Source organism: Bactrocera neohumeralis, chromosome 3, assembly GCF_024586455.1.
Source record: "Bactrocera neohumeralis isolate Rockhampton chromosome 3, APGP_CSIRO_Bneo_wtdbg2-racon-allhic-juicebox.fasta_v2, whole genome shotgun sequence".
NCBI classification, from domain to species: domain Eukaryota; kingdom Metazoa; phylum Arthropoda; class Insecta; order Diptera; family Tephritidae; genus Bactrocera; species Bactrocera neohumeralis.
This window is the reverse complement of record NC_065920.1, coordinates 15,859,304-15,880,379: the sequence shown is the minus strand read 5'-3', so window position 1 is coordinate 15,880,379 and position 21,076 is coordinate 15,859,304. Positions and strand designations below refer to the sequence as shown.

Genomic DNA, 21,076 nt, shown 5'->3' with positions numbered 1-21,076 from the left:
CAATCACTCCAACAGCAGGTTGGCAATACTGAACTACTTGCTCTTAGCAAAGTTCATCATGTCGCAATCGTAAGGATTCTTACTTCGCACAGTCCAATAGGTATTCTTGTGGTAAGGCTAAGAATCTTGTCGAATGATTGATACCAAAGTTGTGTGGAGAAAGGTGAGGTGCAAACATCCAGGCACTTCCTTCCCTATTGTCCAGCCTTTGCAAGACTGCGGTTGAAATATCCCGGCAGTCTTAGCTAAAGTGAACTAAAAGACTCAGTGCTATTATACCAGAGTTTGAGCTACCAAAACGGACCGGCTATCTAAGCTGTCCAAATGAAATCCTTGTTAGGATCGACTTATTAACGTAACTAATTTAAAATACATGATTTTGAGGTCTTCAACCAGTCCTAAAATACCTGGAATATCAGAAAAAAAGTTGCTGAAACTCCATATTGCAGAGTTGTACTTCTGCAACAAATTTCTATTACTAAGCACATTCCTCTTGTTAGCCATAAACAGCCTGAAAAAATATTGCTACAACAGAAAAAATATGCATAATTGTCATGACCGTTATGTGTACTGAGAACTAGCAATTGGGATTTACCGTTCATTGCCGGCAAATTGCAAATTGCATGCACAACACGGCAACCCTTTTTTGGCACCACCGTGCTACCGGTAACATGGATGGTTTAATTAGAGCTCGGCGCGATTTCTACGCCAGCGTTAAAAACACCCGCGCCAATGTGCTACAAATCACAGTAGCATCTAACAAAAGGGACCACCATCGACTGCAGGCAACAACAAGCATGTAACAGCAACAACTACAACGGATAAAGGCTGATTACTGGGCTACAAGAATTTGAATGTTTTACATACACTGTGAGTGAGTGAGTAAGTTGGTGGATGTGTGTGTTTTGTGTGCGTGTGTGTGTATTTTTTGTATGCATGTGTGTTTGTGCAGCGCTTATTTTGCATATTGTCCAATCGTTGCGGTTGGTTGCTCATCCTTTTATGGCAATATTTCAATTTGCTCGTTAAATTAGAACGCGTAAAATGTATTGTTTCGCCGGCCACAAGGCAAGCACGCGGCTGCGGCCCAGTTTTTATCTAGATATCGCAACTCACTGGAATGAGCATCTCGTTGCAGCCGTGGTACTTTCGTTAGCAGTTACATGTGCTACAAGCTGCCTTGCGCGTCTCCGCTTGGTCTATTTAAATTCGCATTGCTTCACTTATGACTCGAACAGTATGCGCAAAGCAAAAACCACAGAATTTGTTGTAATTCCAGCAGCAATAAGTCATGCAAATCATATCCGTCGCATTTGCTGCTAAGCTATCTAAGATTTGCCCAAAAAATATTATTTTTTCATGCGTAGCTGCCACACGCAATTGCTAACAATACTGATTATTTGTTTGCTTGCTACTTTACAGGTTCGCCACCGCTGACCGGCACCGGCATCGTGCGCGTCATTGTGCAAGACATGAATGATCACAGTCCGGAGTTTGCGCGTCCCTACTATTTGGCCAGCGTGCAGGAGAACTTGCCCGCCGGCACGAAGGTGCTGCAACCCGTGGCTACGGATAAGGATAGCGGCGCTAATGCGAAACTGCGTTTCACGCTGCTCGGCGAGCACATCGACAGATTCCATATCAATTCGGAAACGGGTGAGATCACTACGTCCACCATGCTGGATCGCGAGGAGACTGCTGTCTATTATCTGACGCTGATGGCGCAAGACAGCTCGGCTACAGAGCCACGTGCCAGCGCAGTCAATTTGACCGTAACTGTGCTCGATGTCAACGACAATACGCCCAACTTTAATGCGGCCAGTTTCAATGTGAATGTCCCCGACCGCATAAAAGCTGGTGAGTTTGTGTTTGGCGCAAGAGCCACCGACTTAGATGATGGCGTCAATGCGCTTATAGCCTACAATATAAGTGGCAAGGATATCGATAAGTTCAGCATTGATACGCAGAGTGGCGTGATTAAGGCGAAGATGCCGCTGGGTGCGCGTGAAAATACGAGCTTTGACACGATCTACAGCATAGTTTTGCATGCCATGGATCAGGGTACTGAGTCGAGATCGTCTAGTGCGGATCTCACTGTCTTGATACGGCCGGGCATGCTCTTTCCTGTATTCGCATCGATCTCCACGAAACAATTTATGTTGTCGGAGGATGTGCGTGAAGGCAAGGTCATTACCACTATCAACGCCGAGTCGCCGAAGAAGACGGCTGCGGGTAATATTAAGTATGCCATTGCTGGTGGTAATATCGGGAAAGCGGTGCATATTGATGCGAATACGGGCGTGGTGACAATCGGTAAAGACGGCTTGGATTATGAAATTGCGCACACTTATGAGATATGGGTGGAAGCCTCCGACTCGGATCAACCGCGACTGCGCAGTGTTATGTTGCTCACCATCAATGTCACCGATGCCAATGATAATGCGCCTGTTATGGATAAGATGACCTACTACGCGGAGATACTAGAAGAAGAACCGCCGCCGCAATTTATTGTAAAGGTACACGGCACCGATCGCGATTCGGGTGATAATGGTGAATTGTCCTATCGGCTTGCTGATGACTTTGAGGGTACATTCGAAATCGACTCCGATTCGGGTGAAATTTACACCACAATGCGTTTAGATCGTGAAGAGATTAGCGCGTATGAGCTGCTGGTGGAAGCAGTGGACCAAGGTATGCCACAACTTACCGGCACGGCGACAGTACAAATTACGCTCTTGGACAAAAATGATAATCCACCCAAGTTTACACGTCTCTTTTCCGTTAATGTGACGGAAAACGCGAATATTGGCAGTTTCGTAATACAAGTGACCTCATCGGACTTGGATATTGGCGTAAATGCAAATGCTACTTACAGCTTTACTGAGAATCCTGGCGAGAAATTCAAGATCGACGCAATCAGCGGTAATGTTACAGTCGCCGGCTATTTGGACCGTGAACAGCAAGACGAGTACCTGCTGAAAATCGTCGCTTCGGATGGCGCTTGGCGCTCAGAAACTCCCATCACTATCACGGTACAGGATCAGAATGATAATGCACCGGAGTTCGAGCATAGTTATTATAGTTTCAACTTCCCCGAACTACAACGCGCTGTTACGTTCGTTGGACAAGTTATTGCCACGGATCGTGATAAGCAAGGGCCGAACTCACTTATTTCATATTCACTACAACAACCATCCGACTTATTCACCATCGACCCAGCCACAGGTGAGATCTTAAGTAAGCGCACCATGAAGTACAAGCATTCGCAGCTTGAAACCTCACCGGAGAATATGTACTCGATGATCGTGTTGGCCACAGACAATGGCAAGCCACCGCTAAACTCGGAATGTTTAGTTAACATCAATATTGTGGACGCCAATAATAATCCACCAAAGTTTGAGAAGGCCACTTACCTTGCACCCGTGCCCGAGCAAGCAATGAGTGGACTGCGTTTAATCAAGGTACATGCCGTGGACGCGCTCGACTACGGCGTGAATGCCGAAATCGATTACACACTGGTGAAGAGCAATGCGTCTGACTACTTCGCGGTTAGCAAGCACGACGGCTGGATTTCTGTAACAAAGCCACTTAATGTTAAGGCAAATACGATGTTTCTGATCACAGTACGCGCCACCGATCGTGGCGTGCCACCGTTAGCGGACGAAACGCGTGTCACAATAATTGTGACTGGTGAAAACAAACATGCTCCGAAGATCAACGCGCTGAGCCATCAAGTTATAGTGCCCGAAAACGAACCAATCGGCTCCACCATACTAACTGTTACTGCCTCAGATAAGGACGACGGACCGAATGGCATGTTGACGTATTACTTTTCAGGCGGCAATGAACGCAAAGAGTTTAATATGAACAAGGACACAGGCGCTGTGACCATACTAAAGCCGTTAGATTACGATTTCATACAAGAGTATTATTTGAATATCACTGTGGAGGACTTGGGTTTCAAGCCCAAGAAGGCGGTTGCTATGCTGACAGTTATAGTGACGGATATAAATGACAATCCACCATTGTTTAATCAGTCGGAATATCACGCTTTTATACCGGAAAATCGCGCACCAAATACATTTGTGTTCAAGGCGCACGCCACCGATAAGGACTCACCCAAGAACGCCATCATACGTTACACGATCACCAGCGGTACGGGTAAAAATCTCTTCAAGATCAACTCGAGCACTGGCGAGATTGTCTCCACGGTATCATTTGATTATGAAGAGCGACGCGACTACAATCTGCAGATAATGGCTGCTAATCCCGATTCACCGATGCACAGCACCGCTATGGTGATAGTGCACATTACTGGCATTAACGAGTATTACCCACAGTTTGTGCAGCCGGTCTTCCACTTCGATGTGTCCGAGTCGGCCGAAGTTGGCACCTCCGTTGGCTCCATACAGGCGACAGACAAAGATGCTGGCGAAGATGGTAAAATCTATTACCTGTTGGTTGGTTCAAGCAATGATAAAGGCTTCTCTATCAATGCCATGACCGGCATTATGTATGTATCACGTCATCTGGATCGCGAGACTCAAAACCGTGTTGTACTTACCGTTATGGCAAAGAACTATGGTGGTATACGTGGTAATGACACAGATGAGGCGCAAGTCATCATCTCGATACAGGATGGCAATGATCCACCGGAGTTCTTGAAATCACTATACACGACACGTATATCAGAGGCTGCACCGGTGGGCACCAAGGTCACTAGCGTCAAAGCCGTCGACAAGGATGTACGCCTACAAAATAATCAATTCAGCTACTCCATAATCAATGGAAATTTAAACCAAACATTCAAGGTTGATCCACAAAGTGGCGATATTGAGACTGCACGTGCTTTAGACCGTGAAACTGTGCCGATCTTCAATTTGGTTGTGGGCGCAATCGATACAGGTGTGCCACCACAAACTGGCACAACAACAGTTAAAATCGAACTAGAAGATGTAAATGATAACGGTCCAACTTTTGCACCCAATGGTCTAATTGGATACATATCCGAAAATGAACCCGCAGGCACCTCAATTATGACATTATCCGCAAATGATCCGGATCTACCACCGAATGGTGGACCCTTCACTTACTATCTCGTTGGTGGTAAACATAAATCATTCATTGCGATCGACAAACACTCGGGTCTTGTAAGGTCCACAAAGAGTTATGACCGCGAAGCCACGCCAACGCTAGAAGCTGCGATAGAGGTTGAAGATAATGGTGAACCAAAGCAGCGCGCACAACACGTGCTTACAATTAAAGTGCTCGACCAGAATGACAGTCCATCCTCGCCGCGTATGGTACACGTTCTGCTCAACACATACAACAATGCAATAGCCATCGGTAAAATAGCGGATGTACATCCTAATGATCCAGATATAACTGGCGATTATAGATGCAAGATTTTGGCGAATGCACAGTCGAGCCCGTTGGGCATACTCACCATACCAAGTGCCTGTGACTTGTACACTACACAGAAGACCGCCGTCAACGGCTATTCATACACCATATCTGGTAATGATGGTAAACACAACGACGTAGTGTCGACGGTCACTGTAGGCTTCCAAAACTTTGACAGTGCTGCCGTAGCGCAATCCATTACTATGTTGGTTCGCGAAATGATGGCTGAGTTCTTCCTAGCCACACACTATCGCAACTTTGTAGAACTAGTCAAATCAGCTTTGGAATCTGGTGATGAGCTCATTTTGTATAGCATGCGCAATACAGGCGAGGAGGACGGCGACTTGGAGCTCATACTAGCAGTACGTAGCTCTAACCTAGCTTATCGTACACCGCGCTATATACTGGAGCGTATTAATAAGAAGCGTGATTCGATTGAACGTCTGTTGCAAGCAACCGGTGGCGTAATTATCGGCTACAGTCCATGCACTTCGGCTGCCAGCAATGCTTGTGAAAATGGTGGCATGTGCTCGGCAGAGATTCAAGTGCACGACACGCACTCATTGAACATAATAGATAGTCCGTCGTTGATTTTCAGTGGCCCACGCGTTTCGCACGATTACAGCTGTAAATGTCCCGACGGCTACACCGGCCAGCAGTGCGACAAGCAACAGGATCCATGCTCGCCAAATCCCTGCGAAGCGAATGCGCAATGTCGTCGCATCGCCTATGACTTTCAGTGTATTTGTCCGCCAAATCGTGACGGTAAAAACTGCCAGCTACACCGTGGTGATGTATGTACGAGCAATCCGTGCCGTAACGGTGGTTCCTGCATGCACAGTCCGGACGGCGCATCCTTCTTTTGCCTCTGTCGGCCGGGTTATCGTGGAAATCAGTGCGAACATGTGTCCGATTCGTGTCGCCCAAATCCCTGCTTGCATGGCGGACAATGTGTCAGCTTAAAACCGGGTTACAAGTGCAGTTGCATTGATGGTCGTTATGGACGGCATTGCGAGCGCGCCACCTTCGGTTTTCAGGAGCTGTCATACATGTCGTTTCCAGCTTTGGATGCCGCTACTAATGACATTTCAATCATATTCGCTACAACTAAACCGGACGGTTTATTGCTCTATAACTATGGCATGCAAACGGGTGGACGTTCGGACTTCGTGGCGATAGAGATTGTGAAAGGAAAGGCTTTCTTCTCGTTTGGTGGCACGCGCACAGCAATAACAACGGTAGTTGTGGGTGTCAATAGCATGGAGAGTTTAGCTGATGGTAAGTGGCATAAGGTCACGGCTACACGCAACGGACGTGTCATGTCATTAAGTGTGGCCAAGTGCTCGGAAAATGGTGATGTCTGCGAGGAATGCCGACCCGGCGATTCCAGCTGCTATGCTCAGGACGTAGGACCTATTGGGTAAGTTTAATTGAAAATTTTCAAATTATTAAATCTTAATTAATTATCTTTAATACCGTTTTTGCAGTACCTTGAACTTCAACAAGCAACCGTTACTTATTGGTGGACTTGCAACGGCGGACCCAGTTCTAGATCGTCCGGGGCAGATACACTCGGACGATCTGGTTGGTTGCGTGCACAGCGTGTCCGTAAACGGACGACCATTGAACATGAGTAATCCGCTAAAACAACGTGACGTGCTGCCCACCTGCAATCGCAACACCAATGGCGGTCCATGTCAGCAAAGTGCACCCAACGATCCGGCGTCATCACTCTGTGGTGATTTTGGTACCTGTATGGACCGCTGGCATACAGCGATGTGCCAATGTGGTGCCAGTTTGCTTTCGCCAGATTGTTTCAGCTCCTTGGAACCAATTACGGTTACGAATGGCGCCTTCGTCGAATTCAAAATATCGGAAAAGCATCGCCGCATGCAGCTGTTGGACAATTTGTATGCCGCCAGCAATATATGGTCATATGATGTCGCACGTCGCAGAAGATTCACTGTTAATAGTGACAATATCACTGCATTGGCGCAAGTTATGGATTTACCAAAAACCGTTAGCATTATCTTTCGCACCTACAAAGAAGACGGATTGCTGCTCTTTGCCGCAACCAACAAACAGTACACCGCAGTTGAACTGAAAGCCGGCAAGTTAGTCTACTATTCCAAACAGAACAGCGTGGTGAATATGACCATACAGAAACCGGACAAACTGAATGACGGCAAATGGCATAATCTTACCTTGTATACGTCGAACCGTGTGCTACGTTTGCTTATTGATAGCCACAAAGTTGGTGAAGAACTCGACTCGGCTGGCGTGCACGACTTCCTCGATCCATATTTAACTGTGCTTTCTATAGCTGGCGTGCGACGCGAACATTATCCACAGGATAACGTACCGAGCAGCTACGAGGGTTGCATTGCCAACTTTACCATCAATAATGAAGTCCAACCGTTTAACGGCTCGGGAAGCGTTTTCAGCGATGTGCTGATACGCGGCAAAGTGTCGTTCGGCTGTAGTGGTGATTTGGGCATTGGTGCGGCTCAAGCCTCCGATCCCGTTAGCATAGGCATCACACTTGTCATTGTCTTTTTTGTGATACTCGTTGTAGCCATTTTGGGTTCCTATGTAATTTACCGTTTCCGTGGCAAGCAGGAGAAGATTGGCAGTCTAAGTTGTGGCGTGCCCGGTTTTAAATTGAAACATAGCGGCGGAGCTGCAGCATCCCAGAATCAAGCAGACCATGTATTGTCACGCGGTAGGGTTGTACATGCCGGCGATGGTCCAGTCAGCTATCATGTAGATAGTGGTGATTTGATACGCGGTGTCGGCGGCCATCATATGGTCGGACCCGAATTGATTTCGAAGAAGTTTAAGGAACGTGAAATTAACTCCAATGAACATCAACAACAGCGACCACAACGTCCGGATATAATCGAAAGAGAGGTGGTCAGCAAGAGTCCGCCACTACGTGATGAACATCACCCACCGATACCGCCGCCCAGTCAAGCGCATCATCCACACGATCATACCAGTTCCGTTGATCTGGGCTCAGAGTATCCAGAGCATTATGATTTGGAAAACGCCAGTTCAATAGCGCCATCTGACATTGACATCGTCTATCATTATAAGGGTTATCGTGAGGCTGGTGGCGTACGCAAATACAAAGCTACACCGGCGCCAGTCGCCTCATACACACATCACAAACACCAAGCCACGGCCGCTCAGCAACAGCACCGGCATTCACCACGTCACGGCATTGGTGTTGGTGGACCATTCGTACCGCGTGTACCGCCACAAACTAGTCAACCACCACCACCCTCAAGTACGCCACGTCCACATCAAAGTACACCATTGGCGCGACTCTCACCCAGCTCCGAATTGAGTTCACAGCAGCCGCGTATATTAACACTGCATGACATCTCCGGTAAGCCGCTGCAAAGCGCACTGCTCGCCACCACCTCCAGTTCGGGCGGTGTCGGCAAAGATGCGCTACACAGTAATAGTGAACGTAGTCTAAATAGTCCCGTTATGTCACAACTATCCGGGCAGAGTTCTAGCGCAAGTCGACAAAAGCCCGGTGTTTCAGCGCAATCGCCTGCACAGGCGCCCATCGGTCTCACCGCTGAAGAGATCGAACGCTTGAATGTCAGACCACGCACATCGAGTTTAGTTTCAACACTGGACGCTGTCTCATCCAGTAGCGAAGCACCACGTGTGCCAGGCGGTGCTCATCATATAGCGCTCGGCGGTGGTCTACACAATGCCGATGTTGATGCGCATAGCTCTTCGTCAACGGATGAGAGCGGCAACGATAGTTTCACATGTTCGGAAATCGAATATGATAACAACAGTCTAAATGGTGATGCAAAATATCCAACAAACAAAACGGTGCCCGACGATCGTCCAGATCGCAGCGCGGTTGGCCGTGCAATGAGCGGTGATGGTGTAGGCCCGAGCATGGGTAAAGTACCGCCGATGCCGCCACATTCATACGACGGCTTCGATTCGTCCTTTCGTGGCTCACTCAGCACTCTAGTCGCCAGCGATGATGACATCTCAACACGCATGGGCGGTATTTATCGACAACTCAACGGACCGGGTTCACCATCACAACCGAGTCTGGGTTGGAATTATCTGCTCAACTGGGGTCCGAATTTCGAAAGTTTGATGGGTGTTATTAAGGACATCACAGAGCTGCCGGATGCGGTGGGCGAGCAACAACAGTTACAGTCGACGCTATGCATGCCGGGCAATACGCAAAAGAACTCCGAAGAATATGTATAGGTAGCCTAGCATAGTCCGGCAAGTAGTTAGATTAGGACATAGAGTTTCCTGTCAGCACAAAGCGTAGTGAGGGAAAAGCTAAATACGTGATTTAGTGTATTTATGTAGTTTTAGCCGTTTTAGCCTTTTAGTTTGTTTAGTTTACTTTTAGTACTTCTGCCAACTGCCATTCACTAGCACTTTCAGAAGAGCGCTGACACTTATATAGTATATGTTTAGGTCTGACTGCTGTATGCCATGTCTGTATAAGCAAACCGTATAAATTTTAAGATTTGCAAGAAAAATTAAAATTAAATTAAAATTATTTAAACAAGTTTAGCGTCTTCCAATAGATCAATAGCACATAATAGAATAAGTAGCGTTTCTACTTGGCATTAAACTGAGTCTTTAATCAAGCCGAATGTACAGCAATTATTTATAAATTATTATTTAAATATTCATTCTTTACTCCTACTGCCAAATATTCGTGCGAATCATCATCTGTACACATCATTTATTGCCTCAGTTAGTTATCGGTTAGTTTTAGCAACTCATTCGGACCACACCCACACACACTGTTAGTTTGTACGTAATTTCCTTAGCATTATTTATTCGAGCGCATATACATACTATAATTCAATTTAGCACTAAGACCAATTGTGTTTATCGCCTTGTATCAAGGCTTGTGTCCTAACCTATTAGCTAGCACCTACAGGTAGTTTCTCGGTTAGTTTATCAGTTAGTCTCTAAGTTTATGAGCAATTAAGCAATAATTTAATTAATTTAGAGTTAGTAACCAATTAACAGTAGCTTTTAAGACTAAAAATAAATAATTCTACTACGCGGCATAAATGTAAAGTGTTTTGTGTGCTATATTAAAAATAATTCCAACGTTCATATGTATTATATGCATTTATTAATAGTTTTGTTTGTAATGTATTTAAAAAAAAAATTAGAAATTTTATACAAATGAAATCTTGCCATAAGATTTGCGTGCGTAATTATGAATTATAAAAGTAAGAAAATTAAAAAATTATGAAATAAAAGGAATAAATTATAAAAATAAAAAATTAATAAATTACAAATTATAAAAAACAAAAAGGCAGTAACAAGTTAAAGTAAAAATTATTAATTCGAAATTTTGAAAAATAATAAAAAAAATATATTAAAAAAAAGATTTTAAAACATAAATTTATTTTATTTTAAAAATTAAATTATTTTTTTTTAATTAAAAATTAAAATTATTTTTTTTAATTAAAAATTCAAATTATTTTTTATTATTTTAATTAATTTTTAATTTTTTAATTAAAATTATTTTAATTAATTAATTTTAATTAATAATTTTTATTTAATTAAATTTTGTTTTAATTAAAAATTAAAATTATTTTAATTAATTAATTTTTTAATTAATTAAGTTTAATTAATTTTTAATTAAATAATTGTAATTTTAATTTTTAATTAAAAAATTAATACAAAAAATTAATTAAAAAATTATTTTAATTTTCATTAAAAACGCCTTAGTTTTTAAACTTCAAAAGCAATCTTCCAAAAAGCTTTAAATTGTATCTATCAAGATGAATTTTATTATTTGTTATTGTAGACTAAATTTCAAAAATTTGTATAATAAGACAATGCGCTGAATTTATATAAATTTATTTAAGTTTTAAAAAATTATTTTAGTAAGTTATAATTTCAGTAATCTTTTAGGCGACTTCTTTAAATGAAATCTGATTTTTATGTTAAATAAATATTATTTCGAATAGAAACGTAATTCTCTACTATTATATAAGTGCATTAAATAAATGTAAAGAACAAATTTTAGCGAACAAATAAAATCTAAATATTAAATTTTTAAATAAAAAAATAAATTGTTTTCTTTGGTGTTAGTGGTAAAGATATCTTGCAAACACAAAAGTTTTGCATATAAAATCATAACTTTGATCGTTGTTGGTGCAAATGGGTCTGGTAGTGCACGAAGGGAAGACGAAATATCTCCTGTCATCAAACAAATAATCGTCGCACTCGCGACTTGGCTCTCATGTCACTGTTTACAGTCATAACTTCGAAGTCGAAGATAATTTCATTTATATTAGAATGAGCATTATCATCAAAATCTAATCTAATCTAACGCAGAATAACTTTTTCCGTTTTCGTTTGCGCATTGGCAACGGCGAATACCGCAGTCGATGGAACGAGCTGTACGAGATATACGACGTCATTGATATGGTCATGTGGTCCGAATGGATGAAAACACCCCAGCTCTGAGATATTCAACGCAGCCTCCGAGATGTCGTTAAGAAAGCCTCGACCGATAGTTGCAATTATTTTCCTATACAAAGTTAAGCATTCGCATAAAAATGCTCTATAGTCTCTTCTTCTTCTACATCTGTGTAGCTTCCACAAAAGTCATTATGCTTATGGTGTTCCTAGATTTCTGGCAAGTCTGATAATTAGATCCGGTCATTCTTCCAAGAGTTCTTATGTCATTTCTCTTGAATCGTTTATCGGGAAGTAGGATGTTAGATCCTCTAAGAGATCAAGGCATTCTTTCACTTTTTTTGCCGAAACCCTGAGAGACTTTGCTGATTTCAAAGCCGTTTGACTATATGTACTTATAAAAACATTCCTTGAGGTGAGTAGACCCTTTGTCAAAACGAAAGTATTATCTTTAAATGTTTGACCTCCGATTGGAAGACACTGTAGTAATCTAAGAGACGGAAGGCGATTGTTGGAAAGACACCACCTCCCATTTGATTATCTAGTTTAGACACATCAGTATAGATGGTTATCTCTTGTCACTTGCCCACTTCATCGCATTCGAACTCTTCTGTGGAAGGGAAAATAAGACTGAAGATCACATTTAATTTCAATTCAATAGGATTTCGAAAATCTGTAGGATTGGGTAGAAACGGGAATTTACTAAGAATACCCTTTATTATAAGCAACTAATTGAGAGGATTCCCTCAGTCTAAGGGTTGACTTCGCTGCCAGTTGCTTACAGAGCAAGTCTGTACCATTTAGTAATGGCAGCAGAGCTCTAGAGTTCTGTGTTTCCCAGCGAACAGCACTATCTCTGTTTTGCAAGCATTTAAGTTTAGTTTAGTTCTCGTCATGAATCAATTATACATATACAGAATATTCGGCGTTTCCTTCTAGAACATGGTAATATAAATTTGCCGTTTTAAATGCATTTAATTAAATTTCACAAAACTCCCTCATGCAAGCAATCGCTCAGCAAAGTCAAGCAATTTCAATTCAAGCAATACGATTGGTAGAGTGTGAACTATTGCTTACATTTAGGAGTGAAGCTAGAATTAATAACAAAACACCATATTTTTCTACTGTCGAACTATTTTGGTGTTTTAGATTCAAATAAATAGAAAGAAAGTCTATCGTCTAGCTATAAAACCTCACCTGCTCTGCGTTTAATTTTTCAGGCTTTGATTTTTAATTATAAATGAATAGAGATATAATCAGTCGATCTCCCACTGTACCATAAAAATATTATCTAATAAATTATATCACAACAGCAAATAAGTCACTTGAAATAGAATACAATTTTATACAACAAAAATATAGTCCCATCTACCTTCACCCTTGTGCAATATCCATGTCTGTAAATATGTGTGCACTATTTTCTGTGTCGTGACAATTTGCTGGGCTTTTAGTATACGTTTGCAACAATTATAATTCAACTTGTAACAATTCTACGGCTAAATTACCCCCAAATATTTAGTTGACATACTTTAACACGGCGATAAGCATGGCCGGCAAAACGAACTGGAATAATTAAGGTAAATTCGACTGGTGTCACGATAAATTTGGTCAATATAAAAAAATTGGAGCTGCACAATTTGGAGTATGGAGTGAGAGGTGTATTAATTCCAAACAATAGTTTTGGTACACGGCACTTTCCTGTCTACTACAGTTCGCAGATGTTGAGTTTGGGGGTTAATATTTATGATAGATTTTTGCACTCGAAAAATATAAAAACGAATTCCGGTGTTAATTTTATTACTTTTTATTTCAAAAACGAAAACGTGCCACTTTTAATTTAATTACTTTTTTATTAGTTAGTATTCACCTACAAGTATACTTTACTTTATATTTTAACCTTTTATTTGCGGCATTTCAGTTTGTAAACAAAGCGTGTTTTTAGCTTCTTATTGACAACTGAGGCAGCGGAAACTTAGAAAGGAAGAATATAAACAAAAAAGGCTAAACTGCGCATGTGCCCAAATATCCGGTAACTATGGACTAAAGAGGAATAGTTTGTGGTTAGTTTTCTGGAAATACTATATACAAACTTTTGTGGTGATTTCCTTTGTACTGAGACTTTTTGGAGACATTTGCGGGCTCTATAAAAATACGGACAATTAATTTTTATTTTTGGACTTTGGACTTTGAAACATATTTTCTGATTTTGAAAATGTTTATACCACAATAATAAAAAATATTTAACTTCAATTTAAGCTTGGAGGTATTTTGGTTTCGGCTAAATTGCCTTACTGATCATGTCAAATGTCAGCTGAAGCCTGGTATGTTCCGGAATTGTGTAGCGAGCATTTTTCTGAAAACGAATTTGACAACGACTGACCTTCCTGTGGGGTCATGGAAAAACTGGTTTTAAGTAAAAAATCCGAAATATATATTTTAGGCAAAAATGGCGCGATACACCGATTAGATAGACCCAAAACCCGTCACCAAAGCCACAAAATGCTTGTACTCTATTAACACGAATCAATAAATTCTATTTCATAAATAATAAACGTTTTTCGTAGATTTCCTTTACTATGAAGTTAGGCCTTATAAATCCAACGAAGTCTTTGAAGGGGGTCACGGCCATTTTTTGTCTTATTTAATTCTTTAATATTTCTAAAATATTTTCCTAAATTCTCAAGTTGATCCCATAAATAATTTTTGAGATACAGTCTTGACAGGTTGCTAGCTTGAGGTCCGCTAAATAGTCACTTAAAACTTTAAGGGGTTGCATGAGTTTACGAGTTTCAAAATATCGAAAATTTTGATTGTCTTTTTAATTTTACAATACCTCTAGAATATTGTCCTAAGTTTTCAAGTTGATCTATGTAATAGTTTCGGAGAAACAGCCTTTAGAACTTGTGCGTTCGAGGCTAGCTAGGCTAAGTGCGCCGTCTTTAAATGCGTTTTTCTCCAAACTCTGTTTTTAAAATCTGTTAGCAAGATTTCTCGAGAACCACTCAACCGATCTTCATGCAATTTTACACATGTCTTTGAGATACAATTCTTAAAGACTTGGACGAAGCAGTTTTTCTTCGGTTACAACCATTTGAAAAAAATATCGCGAAATTTCACTGAAATTTTCATTTTTTTGTAAAATTGTCTGCTGAAAATTCAATTTTCAGTTTTTTTCCAAATTATAAGTTAAGGTTTTAACTAAAATTCGTAGTTTTTCACTTTGGATGATCCTGTAAGAAGTTATGACGAAACAATGGCCGAGTTTAAAATATTTTTTTTCCAAAAAATTCAGAATTTCTTTGTTAATAGTGTATGGTAGTAACAAAAAAAATTTTGATAAAATATTTAATTTTTTTTAATGACGAAAAAAGTTGTTGAAAATGGCTGTTTTTTACCCGAGGTAACCCATGTATGATTTGGTTTAAACTCGTTTCTCTCGAAACTGTGTTTTCAAAATCAATTTTCAAAGACTTCTCGCAAACTACTCAACCAGTATTGATAAAAAAACACATATTTTATTCTTCTTACATTAGACGATTCTGTAAAAAGTTCCGTCCCACAAACGCAGTTTTTTTCGGAGGGACTGCCAGAAATTACGTCGTCGTGGCCGAGTTTTGAATAGTTTAATTTAAAACTTTCATAAAATCTGTTTAAAATACGTATTTTTATAATAAAAAAATATAGAATAAAATATTTAATTTTTATATGAAAACAATTAATTATTGCGAGTTAACCCATTTACAGGTAACCCCTTAATAAACCATAATATATATACCATATCTTCTACATTTACAATTTCGTCCTTTTTCACCACCCAGCTGGCAGCACTGTCAGCTGATGTCCGGCATATTAAACAGCAATTCAATACTTAACGGTCACTCAGGACTCACCTTTCACCAGAAGCAACACTAACCACCGTTGTGAGAGTACAAAAGTCAATTGCGTAGCGCCGGTAAGCGCAGTCACGAGTTGTGAGCGGACGAGCACGGATAAAATATTCCAAAATAGTAAGGCGCAGTGAACAAAAGAAGCCACAACAAATGCAATTAAGTGAATAGTGAGAAATATAAAAAAAGAACTGAATAAAAATGGTGTGAGTGAATGAGTGGGCGTGAGTGGTCAGTGCATTTATTCAGCACTAAGGGCTGAGCAGCCGGATGCAAAAGAGCGTGACCAAGCATTATTAAAGCGGCGCTGACCAAAGCCGATTAAATAGTGGCCCTTGATAAAGTCGCGAAAAAGAATAAAGTGTTGAAGAAGAAAGCTTTTAAATGCAGTAAAGTAAAAAAAAAAATAAACAAACTTGTTAGCCGGTGATACTGACAATCCAAATTCATTGAAGACACGGTTTCTGAAAATACCTTATCTTTAAATTTGTTCAAAACTAACTGTGAAAATAGTATGTTCTTTCGACGCATGTTCGCGCGTAAGGACAACAGTGGCAGCGGCAGCAACACCGCATACGATTACGATGATGAGGACGAAGTCAACGCAAACGGCAACAGCCATGAACGCGGCAACGTAGGTGCCTTAGGCGGCGCAACAGCACGCGGTAAGCAACACAACAACAACAGCAACGGCAATGGCACACTCAATAATGGTAGTGGCACGACCAGCAGTAGCGACTACGAGCTGCAACCACGGCGAAATGGACCGCGCAAGTATGGTGTAGCTACTGCATCCGCAGGTGCAACTGGCGCAACCAAGCATGGTGGATCCGCCAGCACACTGCATCGTGCCGCCACCACTGCACCAGCCACAGTACAACTGACGCCCTTGTGGGAACACATATTGCGTACGCGTACACTGCCCGACAATGTTTATCCGATCCAAATTTTTGGAGAATTTCTCGAGCGTCTACGCGATCCCGAATGGCAGGTGCGTCAGCATGCCTTGCGCGTCTTCGTCGATGTGTTGGTGGTGATGCGTGCGGATGCCGACACGTATATGGATCCGTTGATACCGCGTTTGGTGGAGAATTTGGGACATCAGGCGCCTACCGTGAGGAAAGGTGCACTCGATTGTCTGCGTGTGTATCTTGCCGAAACGGCGATGCCCGAAACGATACTGCTGCAGATACTCGATATCGGGCTGAATCAGAAGATCACAAATGAACCGTTTGGTGGACGCTTAACATGCGGTGTTATGCTATCCTTACCGGCGCTGGTTCAATCGACGCTACACACCGGCAAGCGGCACTACATACTACGGACGGCCGTAGAGATGTTAGTGCAGAAAATGGGCCAGGTTACGCATCAGGAGATTACATTGAAAGTGCTATCGAAATTACGGGAGTTAGTTGGTGAGCCGGAGTTTCGGGAGTATATGACGAAGAGTGCATACAGAGAGTTCAATTTGTTGTGTAACGTGTATGGCGTGGAAGCAAAAATGTCGAATGTTGCACATAGACATGGTAGTGGACACGTTAACCATTATGCCAACAGCACTGCTGGCACATGGCATTTGCTTTCCAAGCAGACAGCAAGCAGCAGCTGGCGTTCCTCGGACGAAGAGCAAATGCTCGAGCAAGCCGCTAAGGGTAAAGTTATAATGGAGACTGAGATAAAAATCAATGATGACACATTGACGATGCGCATACTGGAGGCGAAGGACGACGACTTCGATACAGAAGTCGATACGGACTCGAGTCCACGCAAATCCCTAGACACCTATCCAAATAGTTTGGAAGATGAAGTTGTGTGTGGCCGCTTGCCGAGTGCAACGCACGACTCAACGCATGAGATAAGCGCAGTCGTACGTTTGCTCAGCGATTCTGAGTTGGACTTGGAAGAAGATTTGAAGGGTTTAGTGCAAGCGGCGCACCCGCGCGACAATCCCGAGTACTACACAGTTGTGACGCCGTCGACACCGTCACGTACGCCGAAACGCGTTACATTCGGTGGCGAGGTGGTTAAGATGCGCACACCAGACAGCGATGCCAACAACTCCAATAACATAAACAATAATGACAACGCTGCTGCGCAGCAAACACACACACTTTTCGCCACAAAGCCCGGTACACAGAATGCCATTGACGCCGGTGGAGGTGGTGGTAGTAGTGACAGTAGTGAAACTGTGCAACGCACCATAAAAACAACTACGACAACAACTGAAATAACAATCATTAGCACACCATCTACCTCCGCCGCGAGCAGTCCAGTGCCCGAGGAGGGCTACAAGACCATGGCGCTCAGCGTGGAAATCACCAACGATAATACTAAACCGCTGCCGCCAGCAGCGACCTCACCAATGACGCGTCCGCGAACAGCGGCGTCTCCACGGCGTTCCCAAACGCCAAACAACACAGCAGATGGCGCTGCTACGTCCGTAGCGAGTAACGCAAGCACTTCAACCTCAACGACCACAACAACCACACAGTCACCACCAAAGCGGCAAGACTCGTTCGGCAGCGCCACCTTATCGCCGCACTCGCCATTCAAGCGCCACAGCATTAGTCCCGTGGACAGCATTATTAGCCCCAAGGCGCCACACAAACCCATCGAGGTGATGCACAACTTGCAACGTGATCCGTCGCCAGTGCGTGCACGCAGCGCACGACGCGCCGAGTCGATTAAGGCCACGGCGCCGAATGTGGAAAGTAATGAGCTGTCCGCCAATTCGTTGGATAGGTCAATAGCAGCGCCGCGCGCACAGACACCTTCACCGCTGCCGCCAAAGACGTGGGAGGAGTTGGACATTGTCGATTATGACACATTATTGGACTTGCGTTCGGGGGTAAGTGAAAGTGACGCCGCTATATGACACATATGATTACTGGCTTTTAATAATGCATAATGTAGGCAATAAGAAGTGCACATAACGGCATATTTATGTACTTTTTGTCTACAGCTGAAGGTTACACGTTTGCAATGCAATCGATATTTCACACTTGACGTCAAGTTGTTGTTGTGTTGTGAAAAATAACTAAAATAAAAAGCGCTTGAATTGCATGTGAAATATGAACCTAAATCCACTGCGCGGTAGTTCATAGATTTGTCTGCGGCATAAAGTTATAGCAAAGTTTTTGCATCGGCCGCCACTTTCACTATAAAGTTGCAAAGCACTCATACAGTTATAATATCGTATGCATGAGCCGGAACTCTGCAGTATTGCAACTGCACGCACTCGCTCTCAGCGCTCGTGGAAGGCCAGTAGGAAATTTTTAGAGTAATATTTAAAATTTGGCAGTTTTTCAAAATAATTTCTGAGTTACATATAAATAAAGTGTAATCCATTCTGAGGTTTACTAATTATTTAAAGAAAAAACACAGAAACCTCAATTGTAAGAAAGAATGTTCATTATCATTCAAAGAAACATTCTTTGACATTTGTGTTTTGAAGATTGTCTCTTTCAAATGTGAATCGAAGCGATATTGTCCGCATAGACATTAGACTTTACATATCCCTACAGGAAAAAGTCTAACGGTGCGATATCACACAATCTTGGTGTCGCCGATATCACCAGCTTCAATTTCAGGCATCGAATAGTCAGTTATCATGGCGCGACAACGGTCGCCATTGACGGTTACGTTCTCTTCGGCATCATTTTTGAAGAAATATAGACCGCTGATTGCACCAGCCCACAAACCATTGTTTTTTTCTGGATGAAATGGCAGCGCTTGAATCTCTTTAAGTTGCTCTTCGTCCCAAATGCAACAATTTTGCTTGTTTGCATACCCATTGAGCCAGAAATCGGCTGCATAGCTGAACAAAATTTTTCTTGAAAACGTGGGATCTTCTTTGAACTTTTCAAAGCCCATAGTGACTGATTTCATATCTCACTGACTGTTTACTCAGACTGGTCGTAACTAGATAGTCAACTGCAAAGCTCTGTATGTAACAAGTCAATTGAAAAGTCCCCGGCCTGACACATAGATGGCGCTACTAGAATGATAAAATACTGCGTTTTGAAATGAAAAAATATAGTTTAAACAAAAACTTGGCTTGATAACGAGTTCCCGGACACTGCTCCAGAAGAATGAACCAACAAAGATTGGTATGATATGTTTAGACGTGGCGAAACCGAAGGCGGGAACGTAGTGGTCGCCCAAAAGAGGTTGTTATCGGCGAAAACGTCAAAAAGGTCCACAAAATAGTTCTGGATGACCATAAAGTGAAGTTGCTCGAAATAGCAGGCACTCCAAAGATGTCAGCTGAGCATATACATACTATACATTATAGCAATCAATAATATTTAGAAATAAGAAAGCTCCGTGCCATGTGAATGTCGCACGAGCTCACTTTTGACCAAAACCAATGATGATCTGATGATCTAGAGCAGTGTTTGGAGATGTAAAAGCGTAATAAATCCGAGTTATAGGATAATAGATGAAATATGGCTCCATCATTTCATTCCGAAGTCCAATCGTTGACAACACAACAGTTGACTGGGGAGGTTATGGCGACTGAATTTTGAATTCCCATGGAATAATTATTCTTGACTACCTTAAAAAAGGAAGGAATCAACAGCGACCATTTGAAGGAAGACGATCGGCCTACTATGGCAAAAGCTGCCATAAAAATTAACCTATTTTCTTGTTTAAATGAAAATCCTACAAAATTGTTAATTTCTAATCAACTCTCAACGGCATTACATACATAAACTAGGAAAGGACTTATACTTTACAATTTCTCGTAATTGCGCTTCGATTTCCTAGTGGTACACTTTGAGCGCTGAAAAATATGCAACATGTACAAGTTGCAGCGGGAAAAATTGTGCAATTTACACAACAGTAATTTTACAAATGCATGACCGGTAATAATAATTCCGCAGTGAGGTTCACAACCACACACAAACACAAACAACCATATATGGCATCTACACACACATACAGACAACCATATATGACTTCTACACACACATATGTCTACGCGTATTTGCATAAGCATACATACACAAGTAACTAAAAATCACATAAATTCACATGTGTATATGAGTTGGAGCGTTTTAAATACAGACCAGAGCCGAGTAAGCAATATAAATTAACAAGTAAGCGCATACATCATAGCAAATAAACTACAACTAGAAATGGGAAAATGAAAATACACTTTATATGAAAGTATATACATATGTACATATTTATGAATATATGTAAGTATGTATGCATATATGTATGTATATAAATTACACGTACAAAGTTGTTCTTTTATCCGCCGCAGAACTGGGTCACTAGGATATAAATACATGTATGCATATAACAACTATAAGGAAATATGTAATTTTGTT

At 41.8% G+C, this 21,076-nt stretch overlaps 2 protein-coding genes across 2 annotated transcripts in view; both read left to right on the top strand.

The window, feature by feature from the left end:
- LOC126754235 (cadherin-related tumor suppressor) overlaps positions 1–10,740 on the top strand; it is a 267,652-nt gene extending 256,912 nt beyond the window's left edge. Inside the window, exons 7-8 of the mRNA XM_050466216.1 lie at positions 1,423–6,823; positions 6,891–10,740. Coding sequence (XP_050322173.1) covers positions 1,423–6,823; positions 6,891–9,654 — 8,165 coding nt within the window. The 3' untranslated portion in view covers positions 9,655–10,740. The remainder of the gene's footprint in view (positions 1–1,422; positions 6,824–6,890) is intronic.
- Positions 10,741–15,795: 5,055 nt separating this feature from the next.
- LOC126751940 (uncharacterized) overlaps positions 15,796–21,076 on the top strand; it is a 37,452-nt gene continuing 32,171 nt past the window's right edge. The window contains exon 1 of the mRNA XM_050462407.1: positions 15,796–18,585. Within this exon, the coding sequence (XP_050318364.1) occupies positions 16,252–18,585 (2,334 nt within the window). The 5' untranslated portion in view covers positions 15,796–16,251. The remainder of the gene's footprint in view (positions 18,586–21,076) is intronic.